General features: G+C 40.8%; 1 protein-coding gene across 1 annotated transcript in view; it reads left to right on the top strand.

The window, feature by feature from the left end:
• LOC142160769 (ephrin type-B receptor 5-like) overlaps positions 1–14,832 on the top strand; it is a 35,944-nt gene extending 21,112 nt beyond the window's left edge. Inside the window, exons 6-16 of the mRNA XM_075215753.1 lie at positions 195–319; positions 1,487–1,646; positions 3,570–3,687; positions 6,637–6,692; positions 8,513–8,632; positions 9,788–10,035; positions 10,544–10,720; positions 11,980–12,129; positions 12,926–13,119; positions 14,088–14,243; positions 14,386–14,832. Coding sequence (XP_075071854.1) covers positions 195–319; positions 1,487–1,646; positions 3,570–3,687; positions 6,637–6,692; positions 8,513–8,632; positions 9,788–10,035; positions 10,544–10,720; positions 11,980–12,129; positions 12,926–13,119; positions 14,088–14,243; positions 14,386–14,494 — 1,613 coding nt within the window. The 3' untranslated portion in view covers positions 14,495–14,832. The remainder of the gene's footprint in view (positions 1–194; positions 320–1,486; positions 1,647–3,569; positions 3,688–6,636; positions 6,693–8,512; positions 8,633–9,787; positions 10,036–10,543; positions 10,721–11,979; positions 12,130–12,925; positions 13,120–14,087; positions 14,244–14,385) is intronic.
• Positions 14,833–15,333: the final 501 nt, after the last annotated feature.

Genomic DNA, 15,333 nt, shown 5'->3' with positions numbered 1-15,333 from the left:
TGCAGTCACATGTCACAGCATAGAGCAAACTGTGTCGGTGTTCCTGTTCTGTGTATTTTTATGATACACAGAAAAATATGTTCCATCTCATTTTATCTCTCTGGTTTATTTTTATCCCCCCCCCCCACCCCCACCTCTCTCTCTCCCTCGCTGCCCTCCCACCTCTCTAGTGACATGTCTGTTCTCCATTCCAGTCCCATCTGCCGTGCCCATAATCCACCAGGTGAGCCGATCCATGCAGAGCATCACCTTGTCTTGGCCGGAACCAGAACAACCGAACGGGAAGATTCTTGACTATCAGCTGCGCTATCGGGAAAAGGTATCGGGACCCGTCACCCCTGACGTCTCTGTCGCTCCAATTAGAGCGTGATTGTAATGAAATTAATGCAGCGCATGAAACATCTGTTACCAGTGACATCTGGGTAACTATGTCTCATCAACATCTGCATCCTACCCTGGGCTGGATTCACCGTGCAGGCCAACTTGGCAATGGCATAGGGCAGCACGGTTTAGAGGGCAGCTGAGAAATGGTTTTATGTACATTTTGTTAATTTCATTTTTTTTATTTGAGGTTTTTGTTTTTGCTACCTTTATTCGCTGTGGCTAAACTAGTTATTTGACCTGAAACCTTTACAGTCTCAAAATTTCGATACTTTACTTGTAAAATACCAACAATATTCTGCAGCTATGATCAATATCGTAAAAAAAAGTCATACAGGCATAAAATTACTCAGGCCTCTATTTGCTGTAGAGGTAACCTCAGGATTTGCCTAAAGCTGAAGAGGGGACAGTGGACAATCATCATTATCATCACCATTTATTTATATAGCGCCACTGATTCCGCAGCGCTGTACAGAGAACTCACTCACATCAGTCCCTGCCACATTGGAGCTTACAGTCTAAATTCCCTAACACACACACACAAACAGACAGAGAATATTATTGTTTTGAATATTATCAACTTGTAACCAATCAGATCTCCCTGTTACAACGACCAGGACATTTATCCATTAGCTCACTATGAACAACAGTGACCCCTGCAGGCAGGAACATGTTACTGCAAGATTCTTGAGAAGACATCGCCAGATAAAAAATACAATACGACATGGTTTTAAAATGTTTTAAATTGCTATGTTCCGTAATTGCCAGGGAGATGTATATTTAACTTTCTACAACATGTCTAAATTACAGGTGATTGCGATAGATCTCCCTGAAATCTAGCAAATGTTGACCTTACAATTTTGCAAGTTGCATATTACTGCAATATCCCTTAAAAATGGTCATTACCCTCTAACACTATAGTACTTTACAAAATTAATGTCACGACTTTCACAATACTTTTAATAATCCCTGGCAATATAGTGTTAATAACAGTGGTATTCTGCCTGAGCGTATTGGATACAATCAGCAACATTAACCTGTTACATTGTATCATCCCTTCTGTGCTATCCGATTATTTACATTATCTTTGTCCTCTGTCTCCCAGACAGACGAGGGGGAGTCTCTATCTCTCATCAGCGAAACCAATACTGCAACCGTTGGTGGCCTGAACCCAGGGGCGATCTATTCCTTCCAGGTGAGAGCTAGAACAGAAGGAGGGTACGGAGCCTACGGCGGCAGCATGTACTTCCAAACCCTGCTGGGAGGTGAGCGCCGCAGTCCTGCACTAAGGAACCCTTACCCTGCTGAATAATACATGGCTCTCTCTTACAGCCTCAGTGCCACAGAGGACGCTCGTTGATACGTAGAGACAAGAAAAGCAATTAGTGACAGACGCTCCATCCAACATACAAAGGATGATGCCATTAACGTGCTGTGAAATGAAAGGAGCAACACACTTGTCAGCTTAGATCTCCATGTCCATAACACCAGCTTATTTAGACAAAGATATATACGTCATGCAGAGGACAGGAGCGTACATGACTGCAGAGGTCGTTGCGGCAATATATTATGCAAATTAGGCTCATAGCATTTCTCTAAGAACATTGAGATGACAGCTAAATACATCTTCAAGCAGTATCTAAAGATTTCAGGACCCAGTGTACAATTTGGGATGTGTACCTCCCCCTTAACCCTTCACCCACACAGGAAGCAAAATCAGGAACAAAAGAAGCCCTAATTATGATAGAAATAAGCCTGGCCCTCAATCATCCTCCAACCCTGTCTTAGATCAGCCCAACCGCATCAGTACAAAGACACACCTACTTCTGTTAGGCCACCCCCCTTCCATGACCAAGAATTGGACAAACCCGCCAAAATTGGGACCGTCTGGAGTTACACATAGAGGAGGAGGCCACTTTGTGGGAGACCACATTCTTCAGTCTATCGGCTCATTTGGAACCAGTGACATCACTGTGACAGGAGACACAAAGTGATTGGGTCTCTAGTGGTGCATTCTTATGACTATTGGCTCCATATTTACCACCCATAATGGCTGCAACCAGCATGAGTACATGACAACTCCTCCTTAATCAGTATGAATTAACACATATGTGCAAATAGGTCCATGCCCATACAGCAATTTCATTTTTACCAATGCTCTCTTATTAATGTAACTCACACATAAAAATGCATCCTATTTAAAATGCACAGAGACTAAGCACTAAGCATCCTTCTAATGGCGGAGATCTGATTAATGTAAAGAAACCTCTGCAGAGTCCCACTAACTATGGAATAGCTTTAAATATTCAATCTCCTCCCTTTATCCTGTCTGACAAAGTGAAATATCTAACCTGGCGCATAATTACAGATATCCCACAATGCCTTTGGAAAGCTTCGGCTGCTGTCTTCCTACAGTGCACCTTCATAAATATACATTATTGTATGGTATCACAGTGCAGTACATTAATGCTTAAGGTATCACAAGGCAGTTTATGTTCATAGAGCAGAATGTAATTCTCTGCTGATGCTGACATTTATAAACTACTACAAATATAATTGTATAATTGTTGAGTTCTGATGCCACAGATTATTAGTCATCAGTCATTTCTGATGTCATTACATCGGGAATCATTAGAAAAATTGCAATATAGGGAACAATCCACCTCCGATTGTACCAGTGACAGACCTAGACTATTTATAACAGGGGGCGATTTAGCATAGTCACGCCCCTCCTTCACTCTGATTGGTTGGCCCCGCTTCCTCCTTAGCTATGATTGGACCTCTCAGTCATAATTTAAAAGTATGTATAGTGCAATCGCTCCCCCTCTGGATCCGCCACTGTACTGTACATTATAATGAAAATTAGAAGTCCCCTTGGATTTTATTTCTGAACGTACCTATTTATTGCTATTTATTTATATAGCACCAGCATACTCTGTAGCGTGGGATAAGAGCAGTTGGCCTTTACAGGGTCACACTACTGCTTGGTGACTTGTTATAGTGTATATTTCGGGATGCATTGTCCCAGATAGAACTTCGTAGGTGTAACAATAGAGATATTGCCAGTCTCCTAAGGCAAATAGGTTAAGATAGGGTTACACCCCTGCAAACGACACCCCTGTACATCCAACAACAAGTCCTATCTCCCGCTTGTTATATAATAATAATGATGATATATCTCTTCACAGGTGGAGAACAATCTCACTTATCCCAGGACAAGCTGCCTCTCATTGTGGGCTCCTGCCTGGGAGCTTTGGCTTTCATTGGGATCTCCATCATGCTCATCCTAATTCTGCTCTTTAAAAGGTTAAAACCCCTGTTATGTTATGTTGTCATTACCTGATACACGCACCGTGCTGATATCTTAGTGTCTGATAACTCTACACTGTGTAGTAGATGGGAGCACTGTCATAAAACCTTTCTAAATCCATTCACTGGAGAATGAACTGTTGGCACAATATCAGCAACCGTCCTGCAAACATTACTGATCTCTACTCTCAATACATTCTTCATAACCCCAGAAACAACATTTGTTTACGTAAAAAAATATTATTTTTGTTGTTAGTTTTAATGCTTTATTAATGGTATTAAACTAGTTTACAATAAAGTGTATTTAATTACACTCATTCACCAACTTTATTATTGCCTTACATGATTCTTTACTTGCTGAGCAGGTTAGAAGAACAAGCATTTTCCATACATAACAATGCGCACAGCGCCACCTTGAGTCTGTTCCAACATACTGCAGCCCTATAATTACAGAATCAGTGTTCCGCCATTATAACACCAGCTAGAAACAAAGACCAGGCCAGGTACTACAGATGGGGTGACCTTATAAGGAGGGTGATATGTAATGGAATTAGTACATATCAATGCACTTTTTTTGCAAAGAAGATATCAGATGACAATAGAGGGAGGTGTTATAAAGAGGAACATTTTTTTTACAATACTTTTATTCCTTCCTTGATACAATAGGGATAACAAATGTTGGAAAGATTAATACTAATCTTTAAACAAGATTATGGGAGCAAGAATGTGTTGCTTCCATTTGTAATCGCTACTAACATAAGTCACTATATATATATATATATATATATATATATATATATATATATATATATATATATATATATTGCATGTTTTCCAGTTTACAGTGTAAGATTCTCTCCACATAATGTACACCTTCAATCTACAAATATATAAGAATACGAGCAATGAGGAGACTTGTGAAATAATTGTATGGTGCCCATCATATTTTATATATAGACACATCAGGCTTGATTCATAAATGAAAGTGAAATAAAAAATATGAGTAACTTTGCACCTTGGCAAAACCATGTTGCATTGGAGGGGAAGGTAAATTTAAAATGCGGAGACATTTTTATAGTTGGTGTAGAGCATGTCCTAGATCAACGTTAAATTTCAGTGTAAACATAAAGCTACCAAGTATTTATGAGCTACGTGAATAAACAGAGAGTATTTTCCTCATGTGCAAAATAAAAAACTAATTTGCACCCCTTGCATTGTAACATGGTTTGTCCTGGAGAAAATTTACTCCTATTTTTGCCTTTCTCTCCTTAATGATTCAGGCTCTTCATGCCTATACTATACACACATGTGGCACATGTGGATCATGTCCTAGTATAGAAATACAGTAAATATTAAGGACTCTGCATCACCACCTTATGGCAATATGTGGTGCTGCAGATTTTTTAAATAACTTTTTTTGATCAATACAGGGCTCATTTAGAGCTGGATGCGAGGCCATTTTTTCTTTCATAAAATATGCATTTTCATACTGAGCATGCACATAAAAATGTGTATGTCTGTATTAAGATTTTTGTGCATCCTCTATGGCATACTTGCCTACTTTTGTCTGGCTCCATACGGGAGATCACTGAAGAGGGGTGTAGGGGAGGACGGAAGAGGGAGGTGCTTCACCAATTGCATCATTTTGGCCCTGCCCCCAGTAACGTAATTCCTGTTTTGGGTCTTTTTACACTGGTAAAAAGACCCAAAGCAGGCATTACGTCACTGGGGGCGAGGCCAAAATGCAGCGATTTGTGAAGCCCCACCCCCTTCACCCATACACAACTCCATACAGGCTCTGATGCGGGAGACCTAGCCAGAATCCGGGAGTCTCCCGGACATTCCGGGAGAGTTGGCATGTATGCTTTATGGTCGAGGAAATAGGCCTGCAAGCATAGGACAAGTACATTAAGTACGTGTTATTGTGATATAGTTAGAGGTAGAAACAGACATAGATACGCCTGTTAGGCCCTTAGATCCATGGTGATAATGTCAATCTTCAACTCAGACTTTTGCAGTGTTTAAAAAAATATTTAGCAAATCAATTGTTTTGTTTTTATTAAAAGTAAAGTGCCAACCCTCACAATCTGGGATGGTTATCGCTAATGGGGAGGGGGGGGGGGGGGGGCGAAGAGTGTGGAATCCCCCCGAAAAACCTACAACCTGCACCAGGTTATGATAAACTGGTCACACTGACAGAGCAACTTCAGCCTGAGGTCCCCTGTTCAGTGCGGAGTTTGTAGAACCACAAGTGCCAGCATGTCCTGGCCCTTATCTGTTTAAAACCTTTATTACCCCACCGGACATGGACATAGGGCTGTTTATCCCTGGCGAGGACCAAATTTTTATTTCAGACCTGATTCTGTACTATGATTCTTGTCTGTTATAGTTTCATAAGTGGGGGGGGGGCAGTTTTTTGTTTTTTTTAGTGCTACATTAAAGGATGATGACTGCCGTGTCTAGCATGTGGCATCATGTTACACATAAAACATATCTTCATGTGCTTTACACGTATCATCCCGCGGATGCATTTAACATTTTATTTTGCTCTGCAGCCATCTACACACTGCTGTTGTCCTTGATTCAAGTGAAATATGAAAAGAGAAAAACCTTTTAACCTCAACTTAAATTTTATAGCCTTAATCCTAGACAACGTACTTTGTAAAATAAAGTTGTGGCTATATTGGGACCTATTAATGTGACTAACACTACAAGCATTCAAGGGGGTAAAATATATTAACCTCCGACTCTAGCAAATTGCCGACTTTCCTGGCCATATTTATATGGACAATGTGTTTAAAGGCAAGTTTTGCCGTTTTAAATTTGTCTGTCTAAATAGCCAAATACCGTCGATTTGCCAGGATCAAAGGGTAATACACTTTCCCCAAGATGCTTTTTGGCTTTACCTACATCACATAAGTGAACGTGTCCTCTATTTATTTCCAGTAAACGGCGAGAGACTCCATATACCGACAGACTGCAGCATTATATCAGCTCAAGAGGTGAGTACGACAAACACTTGTCCTTCTATAGTGAACACCTATCATAGCTAATTAAACTAAAATAGGCACACACTTTTATTTTAGTTTTAGAATATGTTGTTTGTAAAATCCCCCACAGATATCACTGCTAGTTTAACTTATCACTAATTACAGAACTACGAAAATATTAATAAACTACTAAATTAATAAACACCTCAATTAATAAAATACTAAGATATCTGAGTTAGTTTCTAATACATCATAAAGTATACATTGTGTTTATTTGGTCAATAAGACTAAACTGAACATATGAAATAGTGCCTAATCTTTGATTTCACTTTGCATTCCTTCCAAAAAGAAACAATGCAGTGTATTTAAGGGAAATTCCAAATTATCAATTGCAGATCTTACTTGAGCCATGCAAATTGCCAACCATAGACCAGACTTGCCAACTCTCCCGAAATATCCGGGAGACTCCCGCATTTTGCGAGAGTCTCCCGGGCTCCCGGGCGAGTGTGGCAATCCCCCGCATCTGGATAATTCTGCCCACTTCCTAGTGAAGTGGGCAGAATTAAGTCCCAAACGCCGCGATTCCCGGTGAATCGCGGCGTTTGGCCCCGCCCCCCGCTGTCAAATGACGCATTTTGCGTCATCACGTCATGGGGGCAGGTCCAAAATGACGCCACTTGGAGCCCCGCCCCCCGTTACGCCCACCTCCTCTGCAGGCTCCCGGATTTCACCAACAGAAAGTTGGTAAGTATGCCATAGACCAAAGTTGTTGCATGCAGATTACTAAATCCAGACCATAGATAATGCATGCAGATTGCCAACTGCAGACCATCTATCAGTAAAAAAATCAGGAAGAGTAGTCAAGTATACTCAGTATGGAAACTATTTTGAACGTTGGACCCTATACCATACTTGCCAACTCTCCCGGAATGTCCGGGAGACTCCCGCATTTTGCAAGAGTCTCCCGGACTCCCGGGCGAGTGTGGCAATCTCCCGAATTCTGCCCACTTCACTAGGAAGTGCCCACTTCCTAGTGAAGTGGGCAGAATTAGATCCCAAACGCCGCGATTCCCGATGAATCGCGGCGTTTAGCTCCGCCCCCCGCTGTCAAATGACGCAATTTGCGTCATGACGTCACAGGGGGCGGGGCCGAAATGACGCGATTTTGGCCGCCCCGCCCCCTCACGCCCCCCTCCACTGGCTGGCTCCCGGAAGAGAGCTGAAGAAAGTAGGTAAGTATGCCCTATACATCATCAGTTGCTCACTTTAGCTGATACAGACAGATTACAAAGTACGGTTCCCAGTAATGTATGGAAATGACCACCTCTGACCATAGAAGGTGAATTCAGAGGAAAACAATTTGGCATTTCTGAAACAAGTGTCTAGTAACAATGTAACCAACTCCTGGGGGTATATTTAGTAAAATGCGGGTTTGAGAAAGTGGAGATGTTGCCTATAGCAACCAATCAGATTCTAGTTATCATTTATTTAGTACATTCTACAACATGACAGCTAGAATCTGATTGGCTGCTATAGGCAACATCTGCAATTCTTTAAACCCACAGTTTAGTAAATATACCCTCTGGAGCTGTTCGCAAGATTGTAGAGAGATCTGGATTAAACTAATTGTCTATATGATACTAATGAATGTTTTATGAATGCAAACCTAATTTAAACTGTTCTATTTATATGAAGATATCTGGGTACATCGTTTTGTAGAATACTTTGAAAATAAAAGATGGTATAAAAGTGGGATGGGACATGTAATGAAATTAATGAATTGGGCAAGCATACTATAAAATTATATGAAAATGATATTTCTTTGTCTTAAGCTTTAGGAGTGAAGTATTACATTGACCCTTCCACCTATGAGGACCCAGCAGAGGCGGTGCGAGAGTTTGCTCGTGAGATTGACGTATCGTTTGTGAAGATTGAAGAGGTCACCGGAGCAGGTAGCCAGACAGCCAAATTAGGAAGCCCCCTTAGTGCTTTCATTGATTAAACTGCAAAGGATGCGTTTCCGATAGAGCTTATTATATAGGGAAACAGAACCTTGGCTCTGTAACCAACCACAGCATAGCAAACCAAGGGGGGGAGGTTTCTTAGTGCCTGGAAACCCCCAGGCAAGTCCGTCATGTGGAGTGGAAACCACTGGTTATTGTGTGAAAATGTGCTGCAACATTGGCTTGACAACATTCTCATAATTAGAAGAAAATTAGATTAAACATATTTCACTGAGCACCCAAAGGCAGTTTTTACACTACACTACATCCACAAATCATTTGGTAAGTTATAAGTCTCTAGCCTCTATCTAATTTCCTCTGGATAGAAACGTTATGGGCCTGATTCATTAAGAAAATAAAGCAAAAATAGGAGTAAATTTTCTCTGGGACAAACCATGTTACAATGCAAGGGGTGCAAATTAATTAATAAATTATTTTGCACTTAAGCTAAATACGGCTGTTTTTTCATACAGCACACAAATACTTGATAGCTTTATGTTTGCACTGAAATTTAAAGTTGATCTAGGAAATGCCCTACCCCCAACTATAAATCTATCAACACAATTTATATTTACCTCCCCCTCCAATGCAACATGGTTTTGCCAAGGTGCAAAATTACTCTTTTTTTTAAACTTTACTTTCTTTAATGAATCTGACCCTACATGTCTGTGTAATAAGCCGAACCACAGAAAACTGCAATTTCTGACTCCTTATAATCAATAAGCCAATAGAATATTATAAGGTTACCGAACAATTCCCTTTTCCCCTTTAATTATGCTATTTACCATGTGAAACACAAGTGTATTATTATGTGTTTATGTGCTTTTTAGTCATTAGATAGTAAACTATTGTAACATTTTTCATGATATTTTGAGTGCTGCCCCTTTGGAGCCTATGAATGATATTTAAATTTAAAGAAACAACGGCCGCTTCCACGCAGTTTACAAATGAAATATGCTCATATGAATTACTGAATATTTACTAAAAAGTGATGAACAGATATATATTAAAAAGGGCATATTTTAAAGACCAGACAGGCTTTGTAATGTATAACTTCACATTATTGAAGACCATTCGGTTATATGCTCTGCTCTCGCCCTGCAGGAGAGTTTGGGGATGTGTGTCGCGGTCGACTGTGTCTTCCTGGGAAACGAGAGACCACTGTTTGTATCCGCACACTGCGCTCCGGGAGCGGGGACAAAGAGCGGGGGGAGTTTCTGGGTGAGGCAAGCATCATGGGGCAGTTTGAGCACCCCAACGTTGTACGTCTGGAAGGAGCTGTGACCCGCAGCCGTCCCATCATGATCCTTACAGAGTACATGGAGAACGGAGAGCTAGATGCATATCTCAGGGTATGTGCTGACTCACTAAGATTCAGATTCTAGTTATCGCTTTCTAGAATGTAATCGATAAATGATAGCTAGAATCTGATGAGTTACTATGGGAAACACCTCCACTTTTCTTTGATAGCTAGAATCTGTTTGGTTGCTATGGGCAACACCTCCACTTTTCCTTGCTAGCTAGAATCTGTTTGGTTTCTATGGGCAACACCTCCACTTTTCTTTGATAACTATTATCTGTTTGGTTGCTATGGGCAACATCTCCACTTTTCCTTAATAGCTAGAATCTGTTTGGTTGCTATGGGCAAAACCTCCACATTTCCATGATAGCTAGAATTTGTTAGGTTTCAGGGACAACACCTCCATGTTACCTTTTTAGAAGGTTTAATAAATCTACCCCTAAGTTTTCACACATGCCAAAATATTAGTTTTTAGTATGTATAACATTATATAGTGTTATTATGCTGGCTTGTGATGTAATTGTTGGGTGGCTGAGTGTCTGTCTCTTCTCATATCTCAGCAGTGTGAGGGTGGGCTCTCCGCCCTGCAGATGGTCTCTATGCTGCGCGGTGTGGCGTCCGGCATGCGGTATCTGTCAGACAGAAATTATATCCACAAGAACCTTGCAGCTCGCAGTATCTTGGTGAATGGACAGTTGGTCAGCAAGGTGTCTGGGCTACGTGGACCAGGAGATGTGGTAAATCAATAATTACTACCCAACGGCTTCCCTTTGTCACTGAAAACCTAGTATTGCTTCACGTTTACTAACAATAAACATTAAATTTTACTTATCTCGTTATTAATGTGATCTACTTGCTGCAATCACCTGATTCAGGCAGAGGTGTAATCGATTAACCTGCTGTGTACATTCCATTTGCATTCACTGGAAAGTACACAGTCCAGAGACATCAATAACCTTGGTGACTGTTTAAATCCAGCAAGTGTGATTAATATACAAAAGGCCAGGACAGAGACTCACTGGGGCCATGGGAAGGGGGTCAGGCACAGAAAATTGAACAAACGCCACCTCGGAAGTAAGTGAGAGACAGAATTTAATGTCAACATAGTGACTAAAATGTAAAGTTTACATTTTGGGTTGAATTCTTCTCTAAAGGACAACTAAACCTAAAATAAAGGTTGGTCAAACATGGCCACAGTTTCGGAATACACTTCCAACATAAATAAGTTGTGGAACTAAAATCCTGGGGTAAATGTATTAAAGGTAAATGTTGCCTTTAAAGCCATTGACATTTTAAATTTCCCCTGCAAAGTTAGCGAATATCGAAAACTTGCAAAATCCCCCACTCAACCAAAGGAATGTTCCTAGAAAAAATGGTCTTGGAATCAGTAAATTAATTGTTCTAATGTAATTATTTAGTGATATACCAGTATATTAGAACACCAGCAAGGTAAATCCTTATTTTATAAGAGGATAACTCAACTAAAAAATGATGTTGCCTTATTAAAATCGTTATGTTGGCTACATCTTATTGGAATAACTCCTGATACCACAAATAGCTTTTCTACCTGAAATCGCCAGTTGATAAGTGTTGTCGTCATTTGACAAGTAGATTGTGAATAACTAACCTTTTGTACAAATAACCAATCGTGGTAACAGTGGTGCAGTCCACAGTTTGTTTCTATGGCTACAGGTGTTGCTATGGAAAATCAGTTATTCACAACCTACCTATCAAATGGCAGCAGCAGTGCATTTCTGAGTTATCAACAGGTGATTTCAGGCTGACATTATATTTCAAGTATCCAGAGTTATTTAAGTAAGTTGAAGTACTCAGCATAAAGACTTTGATGGTGGTAAAAAAAGAGGTCTGACTAAAAATGTATCGTTCAGGCTAATCTTGGCTTAGCATCCCTCAAGTAAATGTTCACCTCTTCATACTCCTATCTTCTTTGACATAGTTGATCAGTAGCCACCACTGTCCACCGTCTCTGTTGCAGGTCAGGAGACAGTCTTTACGTTGGATGTCCCCTGAAGCTCATCAGCAGCGCAAGTTCTCCAGCGCGAGCGATGTTTGGAGCTATGGAATAGCCATGTGGGAAGTAACGTCCTATGGGGAACGACCATACTGGGACATGAGCAATCAAGAGGTGAGGTGCATAAATTATTTCGGTTAGGATGCACCTAAATAATATCAAAAGATTACCCCCCACACATAAATGTTTTCCTTGTAACATGCAAAATGCATTGAACAATTGTACAATTACAGCACAGACACAACAGTTGTATCAAGTTAAAAACATCTTAACTCATTAGGGGATAAATGTATCAAGCTGAGAGTTTTCCTGCGGGTTTGAAAGACCAATCAGATTCTAGATATCATTTATTTAGTACATTCTACAAAATGACAGCTAGAATCTGATTGGTTGCTATAGGCAACATCTCCAATTTTGAAACCCACCGGAAAACTCTCAGCTTGATACATTTACCCCCAGGTCTGAATTCTCAACAATCTAATTGTGTGTGATGTCACATGAATTTTACTTCTAATACAAACCATTAGCACTTCGGAATTTGACGAGTACAATATTTAGAGGTCTATTTATGAATAAGAGCCAGATTCTGGCAAACGTTAATATTTTTGCTATAGCTGCTTAACACACATATAAAATATATACTTTTCTCACTATTTAATAAAGTTCTCTGGGCAGCGAAAAACTGTTTGTCCCGGCTGTTTTCTCTCTAGCAGATATAACTTTGGTCGAAGTCAAGTAAAGTTTGTTGGTATTTTTGTCTTTTTTAGAGAGCACTTTAACGGTGATTACACTTGAACTTCACTTATAGGAAATACAATAGGTGCTCACACATCTGTGTAATGCATCTAACAGATTCCAATAACCTGGACCACACTTCTTCTTTATTGTATGTTTTTTGTATGGTTCTCAGGTATTGGATGCAATTGAGCAGGAATATCGCCTCCCCCCACCCCCTGAATGCCCGAGTGCTCTGCACCTCCTCATGTTAGACTGCTGGCAGCGTGATCGCTCTCAGAGACCTCGCTTTGAGCAGATTGTCAGCTCACTGGACAGGATGATTCGGAACCCCAGTTGCTTAAAAACAGTGGGAGTTTCAAGCACTAGGTGAGTGTTACTGTATAATCAATACAGAGAGGTAAGGGTATATTTACTAAACTGGGGTTTTGAAAAAGTGGAGATGTTGCCTATAGCAACCAATCAGATTCTAGTTATCATTTATTTAGTACATTCTACAAGAAGACAGCTAGAATCTGATTGGTTGCTATAGGCAACATCTCCACTTTTTCAAACCTGCACTTTAGTAAATCTAGCCCGTAATGTGCATGCACATTCAGTATTAGATGCTAACCGAAACATGAAAATATATATGTGTTTATCATACCGTACAGTAATATGTGTTTATTACAGTACAGTAGTGCTGCAGTATTAAGGTTTGAGTCATGGAATAATTCTAAGCCACTAATTTCACTGGTTAGTAAAATGTCCGATCACCCAGAAATTAGAAATTTAGGGACTTGTTGAAAATCTGATTTTATTTTAAAAATTTCAAAAAGATTTGTTTAGCCAATCAAAAGATAGATACATGGATATAAAAGGAAACTGCTCTGTTGAAGTTCTGTAAAAGAATAGCGCAAAACCCAGAATATTTCGTTCATAAGACTGTGAAGAATGAGATAGATATACAATGGATTTCACCAGTGTTTAACTTGTAGATAAAAAAAAAGTAGTGGGAATCTAATGATAAGTTGCTGAGTTGTTGTGACTGGTCGGAGATTATTTTAAAACATCCTGTTGAGAACCATGAATATGGTTCTGGTTTGGTTTGGGTTTGGTTTTCGGAAAACCAATCTCTATTAAAAAGGAAAAGTGGAGGTGTTGCCCATAGCAACCAACCAGATTCAAACTATCATTTTCTAGAAGATACTATAAAAATGATAGCTGGAATCTTATTGGTTGCTATGGGCAACACCTTCACTCTTCCTTTTTAGAAGGTTTAGTAAAGTTACCGTTAAGAGTGATGTCTTTTATTATGTGCAGGAAGCTGCCATGATTGTCCTTCTCTTCTTTATTAGGCCCTCACAGCCGCTCCTCAGTAACTGTCCGCCAGATTTCCCCTCCCTCTCGTCACCCCACGAATGGCTGGTAGCAATAAAGATGGAGAGATACAAGGAGAATTTTGACAAAGCCGGATACACAACACTGGACGTCATTTCCCGGCTGACAGCAGAGTGAGGAGAGCACATTGTTCTGTGTGCAGCTAATTCCGTTCGCTAACTATTTTATTATTTTATATGTTGTCTAAATGATTTAACTTTTCAACAGTTTATGTTGACGTTTGTGTAAGTGGTTTCCTCCTTTCTTCACTTCTAGAGATATCCAGCTGATCGGAGTGACACTTTCTGGGCACCAGAAGAAGATACTGAGCAGTATCCAACTCTTGAAGGCTCATCTACAACCTCTGGAGCCAGTGGAAGTTTGAGAAGAAGACACAATGAGATGCACATACAGGAGAGATTAACGGACACAGAAGAAAGGGAGACTTAAAGGATACAGACAGAAAATATTGATTTACACAGATATGTAATCTAGGACCAGGGCCAGATTAACACGAGGTCTAACTGGGCTACAGGCCAGGGGCCTCGGGCATCTAGGGGGCCCTTGACAGAGCTCAGCAGCATTGATCGGGCCGGGGGCGGGGGTGCCTGGCCCAACCAATGCTGCAGAGCCTTGTCACTGATACCCTTCCGTGGCACTCAGTACGGAGTTTACAGCACGCCGCGGAAGGGCAACAGTGACAGGAGAAGGTAAGCACTTTGAGGGGGGGGGGGGCGGCGGGCAGCCAACGGGGGGAGGTCACGGGGGGGGGCGGGTGTCAGGCGGCTAACAGGGGGGCCTCATAGGGGAATGGGGGCCCCCTTAGCCCAGGGGCCTTCATTCCCTTAATCCAGCCCTGCCTAGGACTCACATTTATACAGAGATATAAGACTGAGACTCAGGAGGTAGAAACGGACACAGCAAATTATTGTAGAGGACAATGACGGACTAGGACACATACTAAGGGTGGTGGTGGTTACTGATTGGCACGGAGACACCAAAGAGAGGATACTGACTATCCCAGAGGAGGTGATTTCTAACTTTGCTCAACTGTGCATCTAAAGCCATAGCAACCAATCAGATATTTGTGTTTATGGTCTACTCTAATTGCTGATTGGTTGCTGTTGTTTTAAGCTGACCACACATGGTTCGATCCTGGTTCTTCATCCAGGTGTTGCGTTATCGGCCACATAGGTGGGTAGCAAAATTGGACAAGTCAAGGCC

This window comes from Mixophyes fleayi, chromosome 6 (genome assembly GCF_038048845.1).
Source record: "Mixophyes fleayi isolate aMixFle1 chromosome 6, aMixFle1.hap1, whole genome shotgun sequence".
Lineage (NCBI taxonomy): Eukaryota > Metazoa > Chordata > Amphibia > Anura > Limnodynastidae > Mixophyes > Mixophyes fleayi.
This window is presented reverse-complemented; position numbering and strand designations above follow the sequence as displayed.